General features: G+C 42.2%; 1 protein-coding gene across 1 annotated transcript in view; it reads right to left on the bottom strand.

Moving 5' to 3' along the window:
- Positions 1–13,921, bottom strand: part of elapor1 (endosome-lysosome associated apoptosis and autophagy regulator 1) — a gene marked incomplete at both ends in the record, with an annotated part of 19,646 nt that extends 5,725 nt beyond the window's left edge. Inside the window, 15 exons of the mRNA XM_080833235.1 lie at positions 312–488; positions 3,011–3,265; positions 3,625–3,762; positions 4,175–4,280; positions 4,708–4,798; positions 5,281–5,409; positions 6,106–6,283; positions 6,970–7,058; positions 7,664–7,813; positions 8,404–8,509; positions 8,824–8,904; positions 9,206–9,353; positions 9,672–9,852; positions 10,399–10,519; positions 13,808–13,921. Of these exons, the coding sequence (XP_080689361.1) occupies positions 312–488; positions 3,011–3,265; positions 3,625–3,762; positions 4,175–4,280; positions 4,708–4,798; positions 5,281–5,409; positions 6,106–6,283; positions 6,970–7,058; positions 7,664–7,813; positions 8,404–8,509; positions 8,824–8,904; positions 9,206–9,353; positions 9,672–9,852; positions 10,399–10,519; positions 13,808–13,921 (2,064 nt within the window). The remainder of the gene's footprint in view (positions 1–311; positions 489–3,010; positions 3,266–3,624; positions 3,763–4,174; positions 4,281–4,707; positions 4,799–5,280; positions 5,410–6,105; positions 6,284–6,969; positions 7,059–7,663; positions 7,814–8,403; positions 8,510–8,823; positions 8,905–9,205; positions 9,354–9,671; positions 9,853–10,398; positions 10,520–13,807) is intronic.
- Positions 13,922–14,695: the final 774 nt, after the last annotated feature.

Raw genomic sequence — 14,695 nt, 5'->3', positions numbered from 1 at the left:
CATGACCTTCATTTTAGATGAATCGATGAGCAGATTGATGTATTGATGGATGTGTGGTTAGATGGGTGGATGGAGGTAAGTAAGAAGAGACAGACTGACCAAGAGACAGACAGACAGACAGACAGACAGACAGACAGACAGACAGACAGACAGATACTGTAGATAGATAGATAGATAGATATAGAGACAGATAGATAAATAGATAGATAGATAGGTAGACTGATAAGTAGATAGCTAGATAGCTAGATATATAGACATAGAGACATAGAGACAGATAGATAGATAGATAGATAGATAGATAGACTGAATACCTCGCCTCCACATAGCCCAATGCTGAACTGCTGGAAGTACTTGAGGCCCCTGCTGGTGAAGCGTGGACTGTTTTGGACAGATGCGACGCTGGACAGGAGAGAGAAGTCATAGTGGAGGCTCTCCCCGTCGCTCTGCTTGACTGCCAGCTTACAGTCACTCAGACAGGCAGTGTGGGCCTGGGAGGAGGGAGGAAAGAGTAGTCCCTTATACATGCGTCAATGTAAAGCTGTTACATCGCGTCTGCACCGATAGAAACTCGCGAACGTGTTACAATTGCCTCATGTATAAGGGGTCTAGATGTGAACTGTTCGTTTTTCCGGCGATCGTCTGAGCCTTTCGAGAGAGGTGGTTTACCACGTTCGTTCGGCTCAGAAAAGGGCGTGTCAAATCAGGGCGATGTGTCATGGGGGAGTCGGTGCGTGACTGGGGGGAGACGGTGACAGGAGGCTAGAAAGTTAGAGGCTAGAAAGTTCTTGCCTGTTCTTGAAAGGAGACTGATCCAATAGGCTAGTAGGCCTACAATTTTTTTATCAGTAATAAAACGCATGTTGGTACACCATTTTAATATGGTAATATAGCCTACTGTTTTTTGCAAAATGAAAGAAAGCATATTTAGGAAACGCCACTGGAGCCTATTAATTCCGAAATTTCACCACATTGTAGGCTATATACTGTAACAACCCCAACACTTGCCTGCTTCCCTTGCAAATCAAAGTTTTCCGACTATTTTTCTTACCTTCTTTCTTAGCTGTTGATGTTACTGAGCTAGAAGTTTAACTTGTTCTGAACATCTGCGCTGCCAATGCCCAATGTCACTTCTGAGTCAAATCACTCCATCATCTCTTTGAAATTCCTTATTCCACGAGTGGTAGGCTACAATGGCTGTTTTAAAATATAACTAATAGCCTAACGAAACAAAATTACCCAGGCAGTTTCATCTTCGAGACGTTAAGGCTTCTTCCAATACTGACAGCTGACTCATAGCTTGCAGGTTTGCGGGAGACGCGACATTTGAGGGATCGTCACTTAATTTAAACCTTTTTTGCTTCCGTTAGTGTGTGTGTGTGTGTGTGTGTGTGCGTGTGTGTGTGTGTGTGTGTGTGTGTGTGTGTGTGTGTGTGTGTGTGTGTGTGTGTGTGTGTGTGATAGAGACAGAGAGGACTCAGTAAAACATCGGAAAACACTGTGTCTCGTAAGCCTTAAGCTATCAATCACCCCCACAATGAAATATCACAGTCGCGACAAACTTCTTGGCATTGTGGTGCGCCCAAAACGCAAGCTATAAACGTAGCCATCCTAATGTAACCAAAATATACCTCTGCTGATATGCCTAACCTTCGTTCTATTTAGAATTTGTCTTAGCACTATGCAGGAATAAAATAGCATCTACAGTGTCAGGATTCAGGCGAGAGCGCCTGGCTTTTATAAAGCGCCCTGCTGCACTGAAGGAGCGCTCACTCGCAGCACTTGTTGCTGGAACGCATATAATTCGTTTTGCAAGGTGCTGTAGTCGTGGGAACGACTGGCCTGGTTTCTCCCAAAAGGAAAGTAGATTTTCCTCTGCTGATCCCGCGTCTATATGGAAGTTTGTAGAGAGAATGCGAGGGAGTAAAATGCTCCGCTGTTTTAATAAAACGTTTGCAAAACTAGACGTTTGCAATGAAGTAGGTAAAACAACTTTCGCCAATATCTCCGTAAGGGAGATGGGTTGTGGGCTCAAATTTCCTGGGATCAAAGAAGACGTTAGTATTCATGTGCAAACTAAAAATCACGTCTCAGGATTGCTGCGCATGCAAGTTATTTCGGGTGTCTCAACTGTAACTAATACCACTGTCAAATAATTATGAGTTCAGTAAAAGACGGAGCAAACACAGTTTTCTACCGTTGTTGAAACACATCCACGCTTAGACTCGTTTTCTTTCCATCTGGGAGTGGTTATTCAAAGAAAATATTAAGAACTATATGCTGATAGAAAGAAGGGAACTTTAAGCCACTACACTGCCTGTGCACGATGCGGATCCACGTTGATGTTGTTAGTAAACAAACCAGGTGGGAGCACATCTCCGTGGTCTTTGCGCATGCCCGAGGCAATGTAAACGCTTCACATTTGGCACATGTAAACACGTAACGACAAGAGCCGTTTCCCTTGAAAATTTTCACACCTACACGCGAATACGATACGATAAACTGTTCTGATCGCAGTGGCACATGTATAAGGCCCTAGTGTCTCTAGTGACATTCCCACAGTCTCCACTAGGTTTCTTTAAGACAGATCTACAACAGATCTCAAATGAACATACATTTACATGTGTTATAAAGGATAGATGATTGTCATCATAGTGACATGTATGGAGAGGCCTTTGTGGTCCACTAAATGCATACATGTTCCTTTGGCTCTCCTCTGTGGACATGTCCACTACTCAGCTAATACAGAAACAGCATTGACATATACACCTCCACTACTCTACAAAAGTAGTGTAAATACAATGATTTATTCATGTGCGTGTTGTCTCTCTTACCTTATTGTTGTGTGTGTTTGTGTGTGTGTGTGTGTGTGTGTGTGTCCGTGTGTGTGTGTCTCATGTTGTCCCTCTAACCTTGTTGTTGTTGTGTGTGTGCGTGTGTGGTTGTCGTGTTGTCTCTCTTACTTTGTTGTTGTGCGTGTGTGTGTGTGTGTGTCTCATGTTGTCTCTTTTACCTTGTTGGTGTGTGTGTTGGGTCCGCAGCGGACACAGGCCTCTGGCCCCACCTGCTGTTCGGCGTGGACAATGCTGTTGGCGGGACAGGCCTTACACACTCCGGTGCCCTCCAGCATGTAGTGGCCGGGTGGGCAGGACACACAGGCCGACTCCTTGCCCTGGGCGCAGTGCCGACACTGGGATGCCACGCCATCGATGGCGTTGGTGATTTGGACGACGTAAATCTTAGCAAAGTCAGCATTATATTGCTTCACCTATAACAAAGACAGGAAGATCAATGCTAATCTGCACACAGACTACATGAGAGTTATTGGAGGGTTACTGGATTAATACTGGTAACAAATAGGCTATTCAAAAGGCATGATAGATCCAGAAAGCACCATCACACCTTGATTCCACGGTTAATGTGCTGAACTCAGTCAGAGTAGTAACCTTTGACCTCACTTTAGATACAAAAGGAGGCAGCTGATTTGATTTGATTAAATGTTATTTGCTTGTTTTTAAGTCACTGGAATTGATAGAAAACGAGTCTAAATGTATTTATCATATACTATTAATGTTGTCTCTCTTATAGGAGAGGTTTATTATGGTATGGGTTGTTTGGTAGTCTTACTGCGGTCCGCACGGCGTTGCGCTGGAATCCCCAGGTGAAGCTGACGGTGCTGTTGCTCCTGACGATATAAGAGTAGGACTGCTTCCCATTGGTCCCCCTCCAGCTCTCCACCACAAAGTTGTTCCTTTCACTCAGGCCCTGAGAGAGGACAGATGGATCAGGCATGGATGGGCAGATAGTTTCAGTTTGCTTAAGGAACTCCCTTTATGCCAACAAGGAGTTCAACATTAAAACATCGAAGACCAAAACTGCAGTGCATGGCATAAAACATGACGAGGTGGATCAGAAAATGGATCTGGCATACAGGGAGCTCCTTAAGCAAACTGAAAATATATCTGAATATGGACTTAACTTAACTTAACAATATCGTTCATCCTTCATTTTTCTCAGTTACCATGTGGGAAAAAAATGAAAATGTACAGTATGTCCGTAATAAGTACAACAGCAAGCACAATAAAACATTAAAGATCAAAACTGAAGTGCATGACATAAAACATGACAGGAGAGAAATGTATTTGATTTGTCAAAAAAAAAGCAATTCAGTGCCTACCGCCATGAAGAAGAGAACACAGTTGGCGTCACACTTGGTTTCAAACACAAAGGAGATCTGAGCCAGCTCTTTGTTTGTCTCGACCTTGCTAGCATCATGAGGCAACCTGGCAAGAGCCACCAAAAGTTCAAAAGATGCCAGCGCTGTAATAACTGTTTAATAACAACTGGTAGGAAGTTGATTACTTCAAAAGTTTGTTAAGTGAGAATCGATATTAATCTAATTATATCACATATTCACATGGCTGAGTTATGGATGAGTTCAGACAATTCATTTCAGACAGTGAGTAAAGTGTCATGTCACTTACTGTCTCCTTCACTTTACTAATCTAAAAACATCATTAGCTTACAGCACGCATTCAAAGGACTGCAAACAGTTTGAGCTAAAGCACTTTTGGAACAGGTGTGCAAATGTGAACCCTTGGTCCATGTTATTGAAAAGGTCAACAATATAATATCAGACAGTATATGGCATTATGCAACGAGGGAAAGATCATGGCTGACAGTCTATCATCCTCACACTGCATCACTCACCTGTAACCAGGGACAGTGAGGGTGAGCATCATGTAGCCTGTGTCCATGTCTCCTGGTGTGGTGTAGACGTACTCTCCTGCCACCTCCCATGCTGTCAAACCCCACAGTCACTTTTAGAACCCCTCTTAATCATGCAGATATAAAGCATATACAGGAACTCATTCGCTCCGTCTGAACTGAGCTGAATTTACCCGAAACCAGAGCTGCACTGAGTTGAAAAACACTATACTAAACAGAGTTAAGAAGTTAAGAACTTTACTGTACACTACAAGAATATCATAGAATAGAATAGAATAACATAGCACAGAACAGAATCAAATCAAGTAAAATAGACTAGAATTGAATTTAATAAAGTTGAATTGAATTGAATTGAATTGAATCAAGTAGAACAGAACAGAAGAGAACACAACAGAACACAACAGTACAGTCCAGTACATTTTCAACATAAAGTACAGGTTTCTATGAAAGGAAAGCCATCTCAAAGATGTAAAGGACTCATCTGAAGCATGTGTTGCTCTATGTGTGTTGCTTTATGTGTGTTGTTTACTGTACAGACTGTAAAGCTAGTATTACCTGTGGTCCTTTCTGAGTCACTGTATTCATTACTGTAGACTGAACTCTTCATGTTACTGGGCATCCTGTTCCACCACTTATACTCAAACCCCACCACCGGCTCCGTTCCAGCAGAACACTCTGTGCAAACTGTGCACACACCAATACACACATTAGTGTTAACATACACACAGGTACACAAAACACACACACACATTCAGTAAGACACACACACACACACACACAAACACACACACACACATATACACATAGAGAGCAATAGGAGAAGCAAGCAAGAAACTGCAAACCACTCATGCTCAACAAAACAATCATCAACAATAAAAAGATATCCGTGCACAAAATTGAAACTATGATTTGTCTGTCTGCAGAGGAAAAACGCATTAACTTCCAAATTTACTTCATTATTGTCCATTTCTGACCCTGATTAGCATCTTCTAAGTTGACTATACTGTTTTGCTAAGTCAGTATCAGTCAGCTGTGTCCCTGTTGTAGCTGTGCCTTTTGCTATCACCTGGTAAACAGGTAAACCTCAGTACCAGCACAGGTAAACCACATCTGACATCCCAGACAAAAAACTCTCTCCAGCCCAGACCAGCCCAGAGAGGGTCTGCCTCAGTTCCAGAGAAAGCTGGTGTTGTCCGGGAAAGGGTTACTGAGATGTATACCTTACAGAACATAACAAGGAAGTAAACACTGAAGTAACGTGCAGACAGTAACGAAACCTCCATCAACGTCTCCATTCACTGTGCTCTTGGTCACAAAGGATGGGGTCGCCGCTTCCTGGGGACAGAATGCAGTATCACTTCCTGTTTCTGGAGCCTGTACCTGTGCCGTTGGAGTAGAAGCCGTGTGGGCAGGGTTCGCAGGCCGAGCTGTTGTTCACGAAGAAGCCGGGGTTACAGGGCGGGCAGGTCTGCATCTGCCCAGAGGCCGGGAGCTGCACGGCCCCTTTGGCCGTCTCACTGCAGATCTTCGGCTCAATCCACTTATACATCAGCTGGGTCTGAACACACAGGAGGAGATGTTCAACTACACAAGTAGTTTTGTAGGGGTTTTAAATGATGACATGCAAATGAAACCACACAGCAATGCAGCTCCTTGCATGCAGCAATGCAGCTCCTAGCATGCAACAGTGACTTCATCATAGTAACGCTGACGCAATGCAGAGGTTCCCAAACTGTCCTTACTTATTTTATAAGTTAAACATTTTATTATTTTATTTGATCAGATCTCTTGTTTAAAACCGATCAAATCTGTCCAAATACAGTTTTATGATTGGCTATGTATCGTTCCATTCTTTTGTCTATTTTATTAATAATTATAATTATAATAACTATTCCTTCTAACACATAGGCTTAATGGTACGCCCTGGTCATATTTAACAAGTACAAAGTAGACTAGAACTCATCACAAATTAGGCTAGTCCTGGGCACTATGCTGTCATACTTATTACTGCCATACCTTATTTGACCAGTAGGTTTCCCGTTCCATTTTTCCGCCCTCAACCTGCGCACCCCTTGCTGTAAGTCTGTGCCACCCTACATCCCACTTTGGGAACCAGTGCAGTAATGTAACATACTAAAGCTAATGATAAAAACAGCTTAATGTTAAGAGTGATGTCCGTCCTGTGCATTTTAAATCTAACAGCTCAAGGGGCAATTAATGCAAACCAAGACTTCATCGTCGTACCGTCCTATTGGAGTCACAGGGAGTGTGTGTGTAGAAGTAGTCACTCTCGTTACATGGTGGTCTGGTAAGACATTCTCCTGAGCCAATACCTAAGGGACACACAGTGCAGAGGAAAAAGGCCAGAGGGGTTTAGGAAAATCCCAAAGACATTAGGATCCACTGATAACATACTGCTACTACTAACGTTCTGCCACTACATTAAGGAAGTTGTACAACTGACGTCCAGTGAAATGGGATTTTGTTTACATTTGTCACCTCAAAACTTTAGAGGCAATGTTAGGCAATTAACATGAATAATTACAGTGCCATGGATTTATTGTTCTCTTCTTTGTACGTTGCGTTGGACGTAAATGTAATGTAAATGTAAGTGTAAATGCAAAGATGTAATGTAAATTTAAATGCTATGTCATCAAGCTACAATCAAGCTACGAGCAATAGAGACCTAGTGTAACAATAAATACTACTTTACATAAGAAATAAAAAAGTGCAGGAATGTAACTAGTGTAAGTGCGAGTTAAGTAGCTACTTGTTAGAGGAGATAGCATTCGAGGAAAGATAAAGAGAGGTAGAGGAAGAAAGAGGACGGGAGAGGAAGCGTAAGATAGGAAAGGAGGTGCTCTCTGAAGAGCTGCGATTAAGCACAGAAACTCAGGCAACCATGAGAGTGCTTTAGCAGACATATTAAATCACATACCAGCATATTTGTCTTTCTCACACTCCTGGCACACTGTGGCGCCCTTGCGTGAGTAGGAGTTGGCTGGGCAGGGGGCGCATCGGGAAGCCCCTGGCTCAGCAGCGTAGGTGCCCGCCTTGCAGGGGAAGCACTCCGAGGTGTAGGCCACACCTGTGTGGGGAAGCACAGTACCTGATGAAGCACACTACCTAAAGAAGATGAAGCACACTACCTGATGAAGCTGACAGCCAACGGGCATACACTCTGTAGGTCATGTTTATTATGTTCAATTTACTCAATCATAGGTATGATGACCAATGACACCACAACATATCCCCAACTATTTATCCCATGATTGCCATACCTACAGAAACAAAAACATATCTAGGGTGAAATCTTGATAGAATCTACCCTATATTAATCAATTAGAAGAATTTCAGATTCAGGAAATTATAGTATGTACCTGTAGATTAACTGGCAGCCTATGGTGCTAGGGTTAGTAATAGATTGAACCTGTAGGTGATGGTGCTAGGGTTAGATATAGATTGAGCCTGTAGCTGATGGTGCTAGGGTTCAATATAGATTGAGCCTGCGGCTGATGGTGCTAGGGTAAGATATGGAATAAATGAATTATGCCTGTGGCTAATAGTGCCAATTTTAAGACTTTACAGTAATGTACATAATTGTGAATAACACAAGTGTTTAGTGGACACATGTAAATAACATCACTTCTGTTCTGTACAACAAGAGGTGTGGCAGACCTGAGATGGCGATGTTGCGCAGAAGGACAGGTTTCACGGAGTTGCTGTTGAGGGAGAACCCAGTGGTCCTCCAGTACAGCACATTATTCCCTCGACTCAGCTGCACCTGTGGACACAGTAACACAGCACGGAGGCCAGAGGGCTGATCAGTGGGTAGTCAGACCGCAAACTGTCATTTACACACATATAAGCACACTATTACACACACTTACATGCATAATTTAATACAGAATAAACAGACACACACACCAGTTTACCATTTCCTATACACACACATACAAACTGCCTTACATGAATTCTACACACACATAGCCTTAACCTCTGACGTGCACAAGAACACAGACGCACACACACACACACACACACACACACTCCACAGTGCACGCCCGCACGCCCGCACGCACGCACACACACACTCACATAGTGGGTGTCCCAGTCATTCTTTGTGCTCTTCATCCAGCGGCTTTGTTCCTCTGAAGACTGACACTGGTCATTCTGAACCTGTATATGAATCAAATATACATTTATAAAAGCTGTTTCTCATCCCACACATTGTAACCTGTATATTATCAGATATAAATGTATTTAATTTATATTATATACATTTATAAGAGCTGTTTTGCATCCCATAAACCATAAGATATGTCAGACAGAGAGGTTTTAATGTCACAACCCTGCACCAACAGCCCTGTCTAAATGCCAACTCAACATATTATGCTGCACACTCCAAGTTACCACACAAAAAAAGCACTATTGTGTTCAGCTAAAGGGTGTTCCTCAGCCGTGTTGGTGCGAAACGTACGTAAAACTCAAAGAAGATGCTGTTGTCTGGGTAAAGGTACTGGAAAGACACAGAACCAGGTTTCTTCAGGCTGATGGCGTAGGCCAGGGTGGATGTGCACTCGTCTGTGCTGGAGGCGATGAAAGCTCCTTTTGGGGTCCAGGCCGAACTGCACAGGTGAATATCAAAAGCATAGCCGCCCATTTAGGCGATTCCATGACACAGCATAAAACAGGTAGAGACATAGTCAGATAGTGATATTTGGACCACCAAATTAAACTATGGTTTGTGATGGGAGTGGACTGGAGAGGAATACATTTTGTTGACACAGTTACTGGCTGCTTCTCGAAAGGAAACGGTAGTCTTACACTACCGTCAACATCTAATGAAACTAATCGATGCTTAGCTACAGGCATGAACTCTAAACTCACCAGTCACAACATCAACACAACACGTTTCCAAACCCCAGCTGCCCATGTACACTTACTTTGAGCAGTTCATTTGGACGTCCATGGCCTCCAGGTTGATCCCGTGGCTGAGGAACCCTGGAGGCATACTGTCCCACTCGTCAAAGGCCACGCCTGTCCCAAGGGAGTAGGTCCCTGCTGCACACTTCTGACACTCCTGGGTCTTCATGTCCAGAAACTCCCCCGTGTTGCAGGAGAACGCTGGGGAAATAAGGACAGTGGACACATCAGTATGACGTACACGTATATATTTGTGTATGTGTGTTTGTATATATGTGTGCACTGACGACAGCAACCACACTGGTGGCATCTATTAAAAGTGGACATCTTAAGTTATTATGGAATGTGGGTATATAATGAAAGTGAGCTAGGCAATAGTACGTACTATTCCTGTCTTTCAGTCAGGCACACGGGGCACTTTTGACAGCAAGGGCATTAACAGTATACATACTAGAAATGGCACTGTATGGTAGTCTGGGCACAAAGTGCTTTGATAACAGCTAGGACAATAACAGTATGTATACTAGCAGCACTGAAAAATTAAACACTGAGATAACACTGAGATAAACCAGAAACCCACAAAGATTTGACAGTATGGTAGCCTGTGCACAAAGGGCATTGATAACAGCAAGCTCATCAGAAATTAGTTGTGTGAGATGTATCAAGTATTAGTTGTATGAGATGGGAAAAATACAATAGCAAGCATGTCAGTGGTATTAGTGCACTACTGGTTTGGTAGCTACTCACTGCACTGCGTGCCTTTGGCAGGGTCTGGGAGGCCCGTGCAGGTGCTGGGTTTGTTGGGTAGTGCGACCCTCCAGCGAGACCCCAGCACATCACACTCTGTGTATTCATAATGGTAATCCGACTGAGGGAACAAGAAAGGTAAAGAAAAACAACCCTTAGAGAGGAAATGTTGACAAATGGCAAAACAGTTTTTCCTGTTTCACTGAGGTATCCCTTGGTAAGGCCCTGTGTTTGGACCTTACTCGCTATCAGAACCAGGCTGCAATCATAGCTCCAATTCTGTTTTATTTATTTATTTATTATTTATTTATTTAATTGATGAATGTAACGCCATCAACAACTAACATTGTCAGGGACTTCAGAAGACACATGGCCTAAGTGCTCTAGTGCAAGCACATAGACGACAGTGAGACATTTTCAAAGACCAATTTTTAATCTTTTCGCGAAGAACTGATGGTTGCTGCCATGGACAACCATGAAGATCTGTCAGGAGACATAAGGCATCGCAATAAATTTCCCTTGAGGTGAAACGATCCTGCTGCTCAAACCACAGGGTAGATAAATATTTGCTGACTCGCCCTTTATCCTAATCACCTCCATCAAGGATGTCTGGCGACTTCTGCCCCAACAAAGGTTTTGCTTTCTCAAGGTTACTTACATATCAGGTGAGTGCCGTGCCAGTAAACAAGGCAGGGGTCTAAATAAACACCTTAAAACAATATGTCCTTCAAAGCCGTTACAGGTAACACTGTACGATAAACACCAGTGGTAATCTCTTCGGTACATCTGGGCGTGTTTTATACTTACAGTCTATACAGCCTAATTAAGTACTACTGATGAATCCCAAATTACACCCATGATCACTTATCCGGCCAACACTGGATCGAAGTGTATCACAGGGCGCTAAGTGCGTTCCCTTTCTGACACACACAAGACTGAATGTCACCAGTGGTGTAAGCACCAGCACTTAGTGGAGTCAATTTGCCCCAACACAGTTAGACAAGAGGATTAATAGTTAACAGGAGAACAACAAACAGAGGCTGGTATTTGTTAGTGCTGCTACATTAGTTTTACGTGTGTTTGCGAGTGTGTGTGTGTGTGTGTGTGTGTGAGAGAGAGAGAGAGAGAGAGAGAAAACAGCCATATGCTCTAGAACATTACCTTGTACTTAATCCACATCTCCATATTAACATGGCCAACTCCATGGCAACAGAACATGGTGACACACAATCTCTCCACTCCAATCGCCTTGGTGGAGATCTGAATCTGCATACCCTCATACACACAAGCTGCCTCCTCTCTAGATTCACCTGAGGTCAAGCTAGGCCTCGTACACATAATGCCTTCATGGCCTACATGTCACAGCAATGGACACTCCAAGGTCAAACTCATACACTAATACATGTTCAATAGAAAACATCCAGGCATGTTTTTTTATTTCTGTAAATTGTGTATGTCGTGGGGGGAGGGTCTTCCCATGAAAGAGCACAGCATATGCAAACATATTGATATAAAAAAAAATATCTCCAGTTAGCAATGGTCTCTTCTGCAATGGAAGCTGTTGAAACGTACTTACTTGAAACGTATCCATAAATACGATATAATAAAATGAATATGTGTATTATGAGGTAGCAACGCAATGCTTAGTTATAGGTTGGTACCTGTTGAAACGTACTCAGATAAAACAAGAAATCTTGATAATACTTAAACGTTCCTGATGGCAGTTATGTAAATACCAAAAAAATTCAAAGTAGGCCATGGTCTGATAACCCAGAAACTGGCCCCTTCTTCCACAGCCCTTAAAGACTCCATCTTGCAGGACTCTACGATGTGGTAGTTGCAGTGGTGTAGTGGTCCCTGGAGAAGTGGGTATACTCTTAATTCTTTTTCATACAGCACAGGATAAACGCCCTGTTTTGAGAAGTGGGTATACGCAATGCTGACTGAAAAATAAGTGGGCATATACCCTGGACTACACCACTGGGTAGTTGTCTCTCTCACGAAAACCACAGTTGTAAAAGGTGTACTATATTCCACTGAAACAACATCAGTAATTACTGTTCACTTCTAAACTGAATGTAACATTTTTTACACCTCTAGTACTTCTGGTGTTTTACAACCCCTCGAAATTAAGTAATATAAATGCTTAGGGTAAGGGTTGCCTGATGCCTTTCATGGGTGTAATTTGTGATTATATAGTATCAAGATTGAGCTTCAGGTAAGGTTGAATATTACTGACCCCTCCATAGGGACATTCAGGTTAACGTATTGATCATTACTCTGTGATAACATTGTATTAACACAAAATTCGCAAAATCAATAGCTGTGTGATGATTAGATATTTCTTCCACTGTGGTACAAACCAAGCACCTGACTCAAACCTCCTTGTATCTCCAAGTAACCAACAGGGCAATGCTTTAATCACAAGCCAGCTTGTACACAAAAGGTTGCCGATGAATAAATGTATATATGAGCCAGCTGCACCCTCTGCCATAACACCTGAACACAGGCAGGCAGGGTAACGGTGAAACATATGGACCGTTCACACACAAGTCTTTCTCAGGCAGTGTGGGAAGAAACACCGGTGTGTCTAACAGCTATTGATAAGTAATATACGTTTTTTTTAATTGTATTTCTTGTTTTTGTTTGTAGTTACATCAAAATAAACACAGGAGGACACAATATATATATATACAAATATATACATACATACACACACACACCATATTGCAAATATCATAGACTGTATTGACTTCATATTTGTTTGCTTTAGTCAACCTAACCTAACGTATCTTGACTTTAAATTGAGCTACAAGATATAACACAAAAGACAAGTCCAAAGAGAGGACATGAATTTCTTTGTATTATGACATAATTTCTAACAAAGCAGTGGATGAAAGCATGGTATTGCGGCATTATAGTCAGTATGGATTTTAATTGTAAATTATGAAATTATGAGAGGTCTGACAGACCAATGTAACGTGTTTCTTGTCTGTACGTGGTTTAGGGTTTTGCAGTTCATTGCTTTCCTTTCTATCCCTGTTGAACAGTTATGAAAATCAATAATACAAAAGTGAAATGGAAGGTTGCCCACACTGGCACACACGTGTCTTTCTGTCAATATGAATGATGCTATGCCCCTCTAACAGTCTGCTGATCGATATTTACTTCATGTACTATGGAATTATGTTGCGGCCTCCTGAATGAGTCGTCTGTATTTTACAGCTCTATCTTACACCGTTACCAGGTGTCGCAAGTTAAACCACTGGACTATAAGGAAAAATGTAAACCTGAACGTTACTGTTTACGCCATCCGAGCATATAGGCTACCCACATCCATACATACAGCAGCATTCATTTATATCGTCATACGGCATCAAAGTAATCTAGAAAAGACTTGAGAACTTACCTCTTTACATATGGGTAAATCTTTTGCCTCTGTTTGAAATGCCAAAAGGATTGCCCAAAGTGGATACACGGCACATCTGATGCGCGTAAACAGAAGCAGTGGTCGCTGATACATTGCTTATTGAAAACTAGATACAATAAATACTGTCACACTAAACATATAAACAAGACGTAGCCTATGGTCCATATGTTTCCTTAATCAGCGGTCATGTGCGGTTATGAACCTGTCTCGGTTAAAAGTCAAACTAATGTAGACTAACTCTCGCCTCTCCGGTTTGCGTTGAGCGCGTAACCAGCCCAAGCGCTCTCATTGGTTGTGCATAAAGTTCCTAGAAACTAACCTTGGTCTGTAAACAAATGGCTTTGCGCATCATAAGCAGGCACAAATGCTATTGTATAAAGGTTAAAGGTAACGGGGGGAAATGCACCGAACTGTAGACTTTGCGTGCCATTGAAGCCATATTTGGTAATATTTGTGCAATGAAATGCTAATTTGCAAGCACATGACGATAAAAGAGAGGAGAGCCAAAAACATTTTTGGATAGGTTTGACAAAGGATATATTTTGTTGTATGCCACTACCGGTACAAAAGAAGTTGGTTGTATTTTTGTAAATATATATATTATACACGTATCACATACACAAATTGGAAATCAGTGGTTGAAAGGCACGTTAATGTCTCATTCAATAGACCTACATCTTAATCGACAATCAATACTTTTTTCTTTTTTTTTTTTTAATAACCAGATAATACAAAATCTACGTTTTCGACAAATACATATTGCGCTATGTGTAGCCTACAACACTGCATTCTGACCAAAGCCGTGTTAAGAGATGGCTCCTGTTTCTGACCACAAACTTTGATTGTGCAGTCACAAAGCGTCTCTTA

The sequence above is a fragment of the Sprattus sprattus genome, assembly GCF_963457725.1.
Source record: "Sprattus sprattus genome assembly, chromosome: 2".
Taxonomy (NCBI): Eukaryota; Metazoa; Chordata; class Actinopteri; order Clupeiformes; family Clupeidae; genus Sprattus; species Sprattus sprattus.
This window is presented reverse-complemented; position numbering and strand designations above follow the sequence as displayed.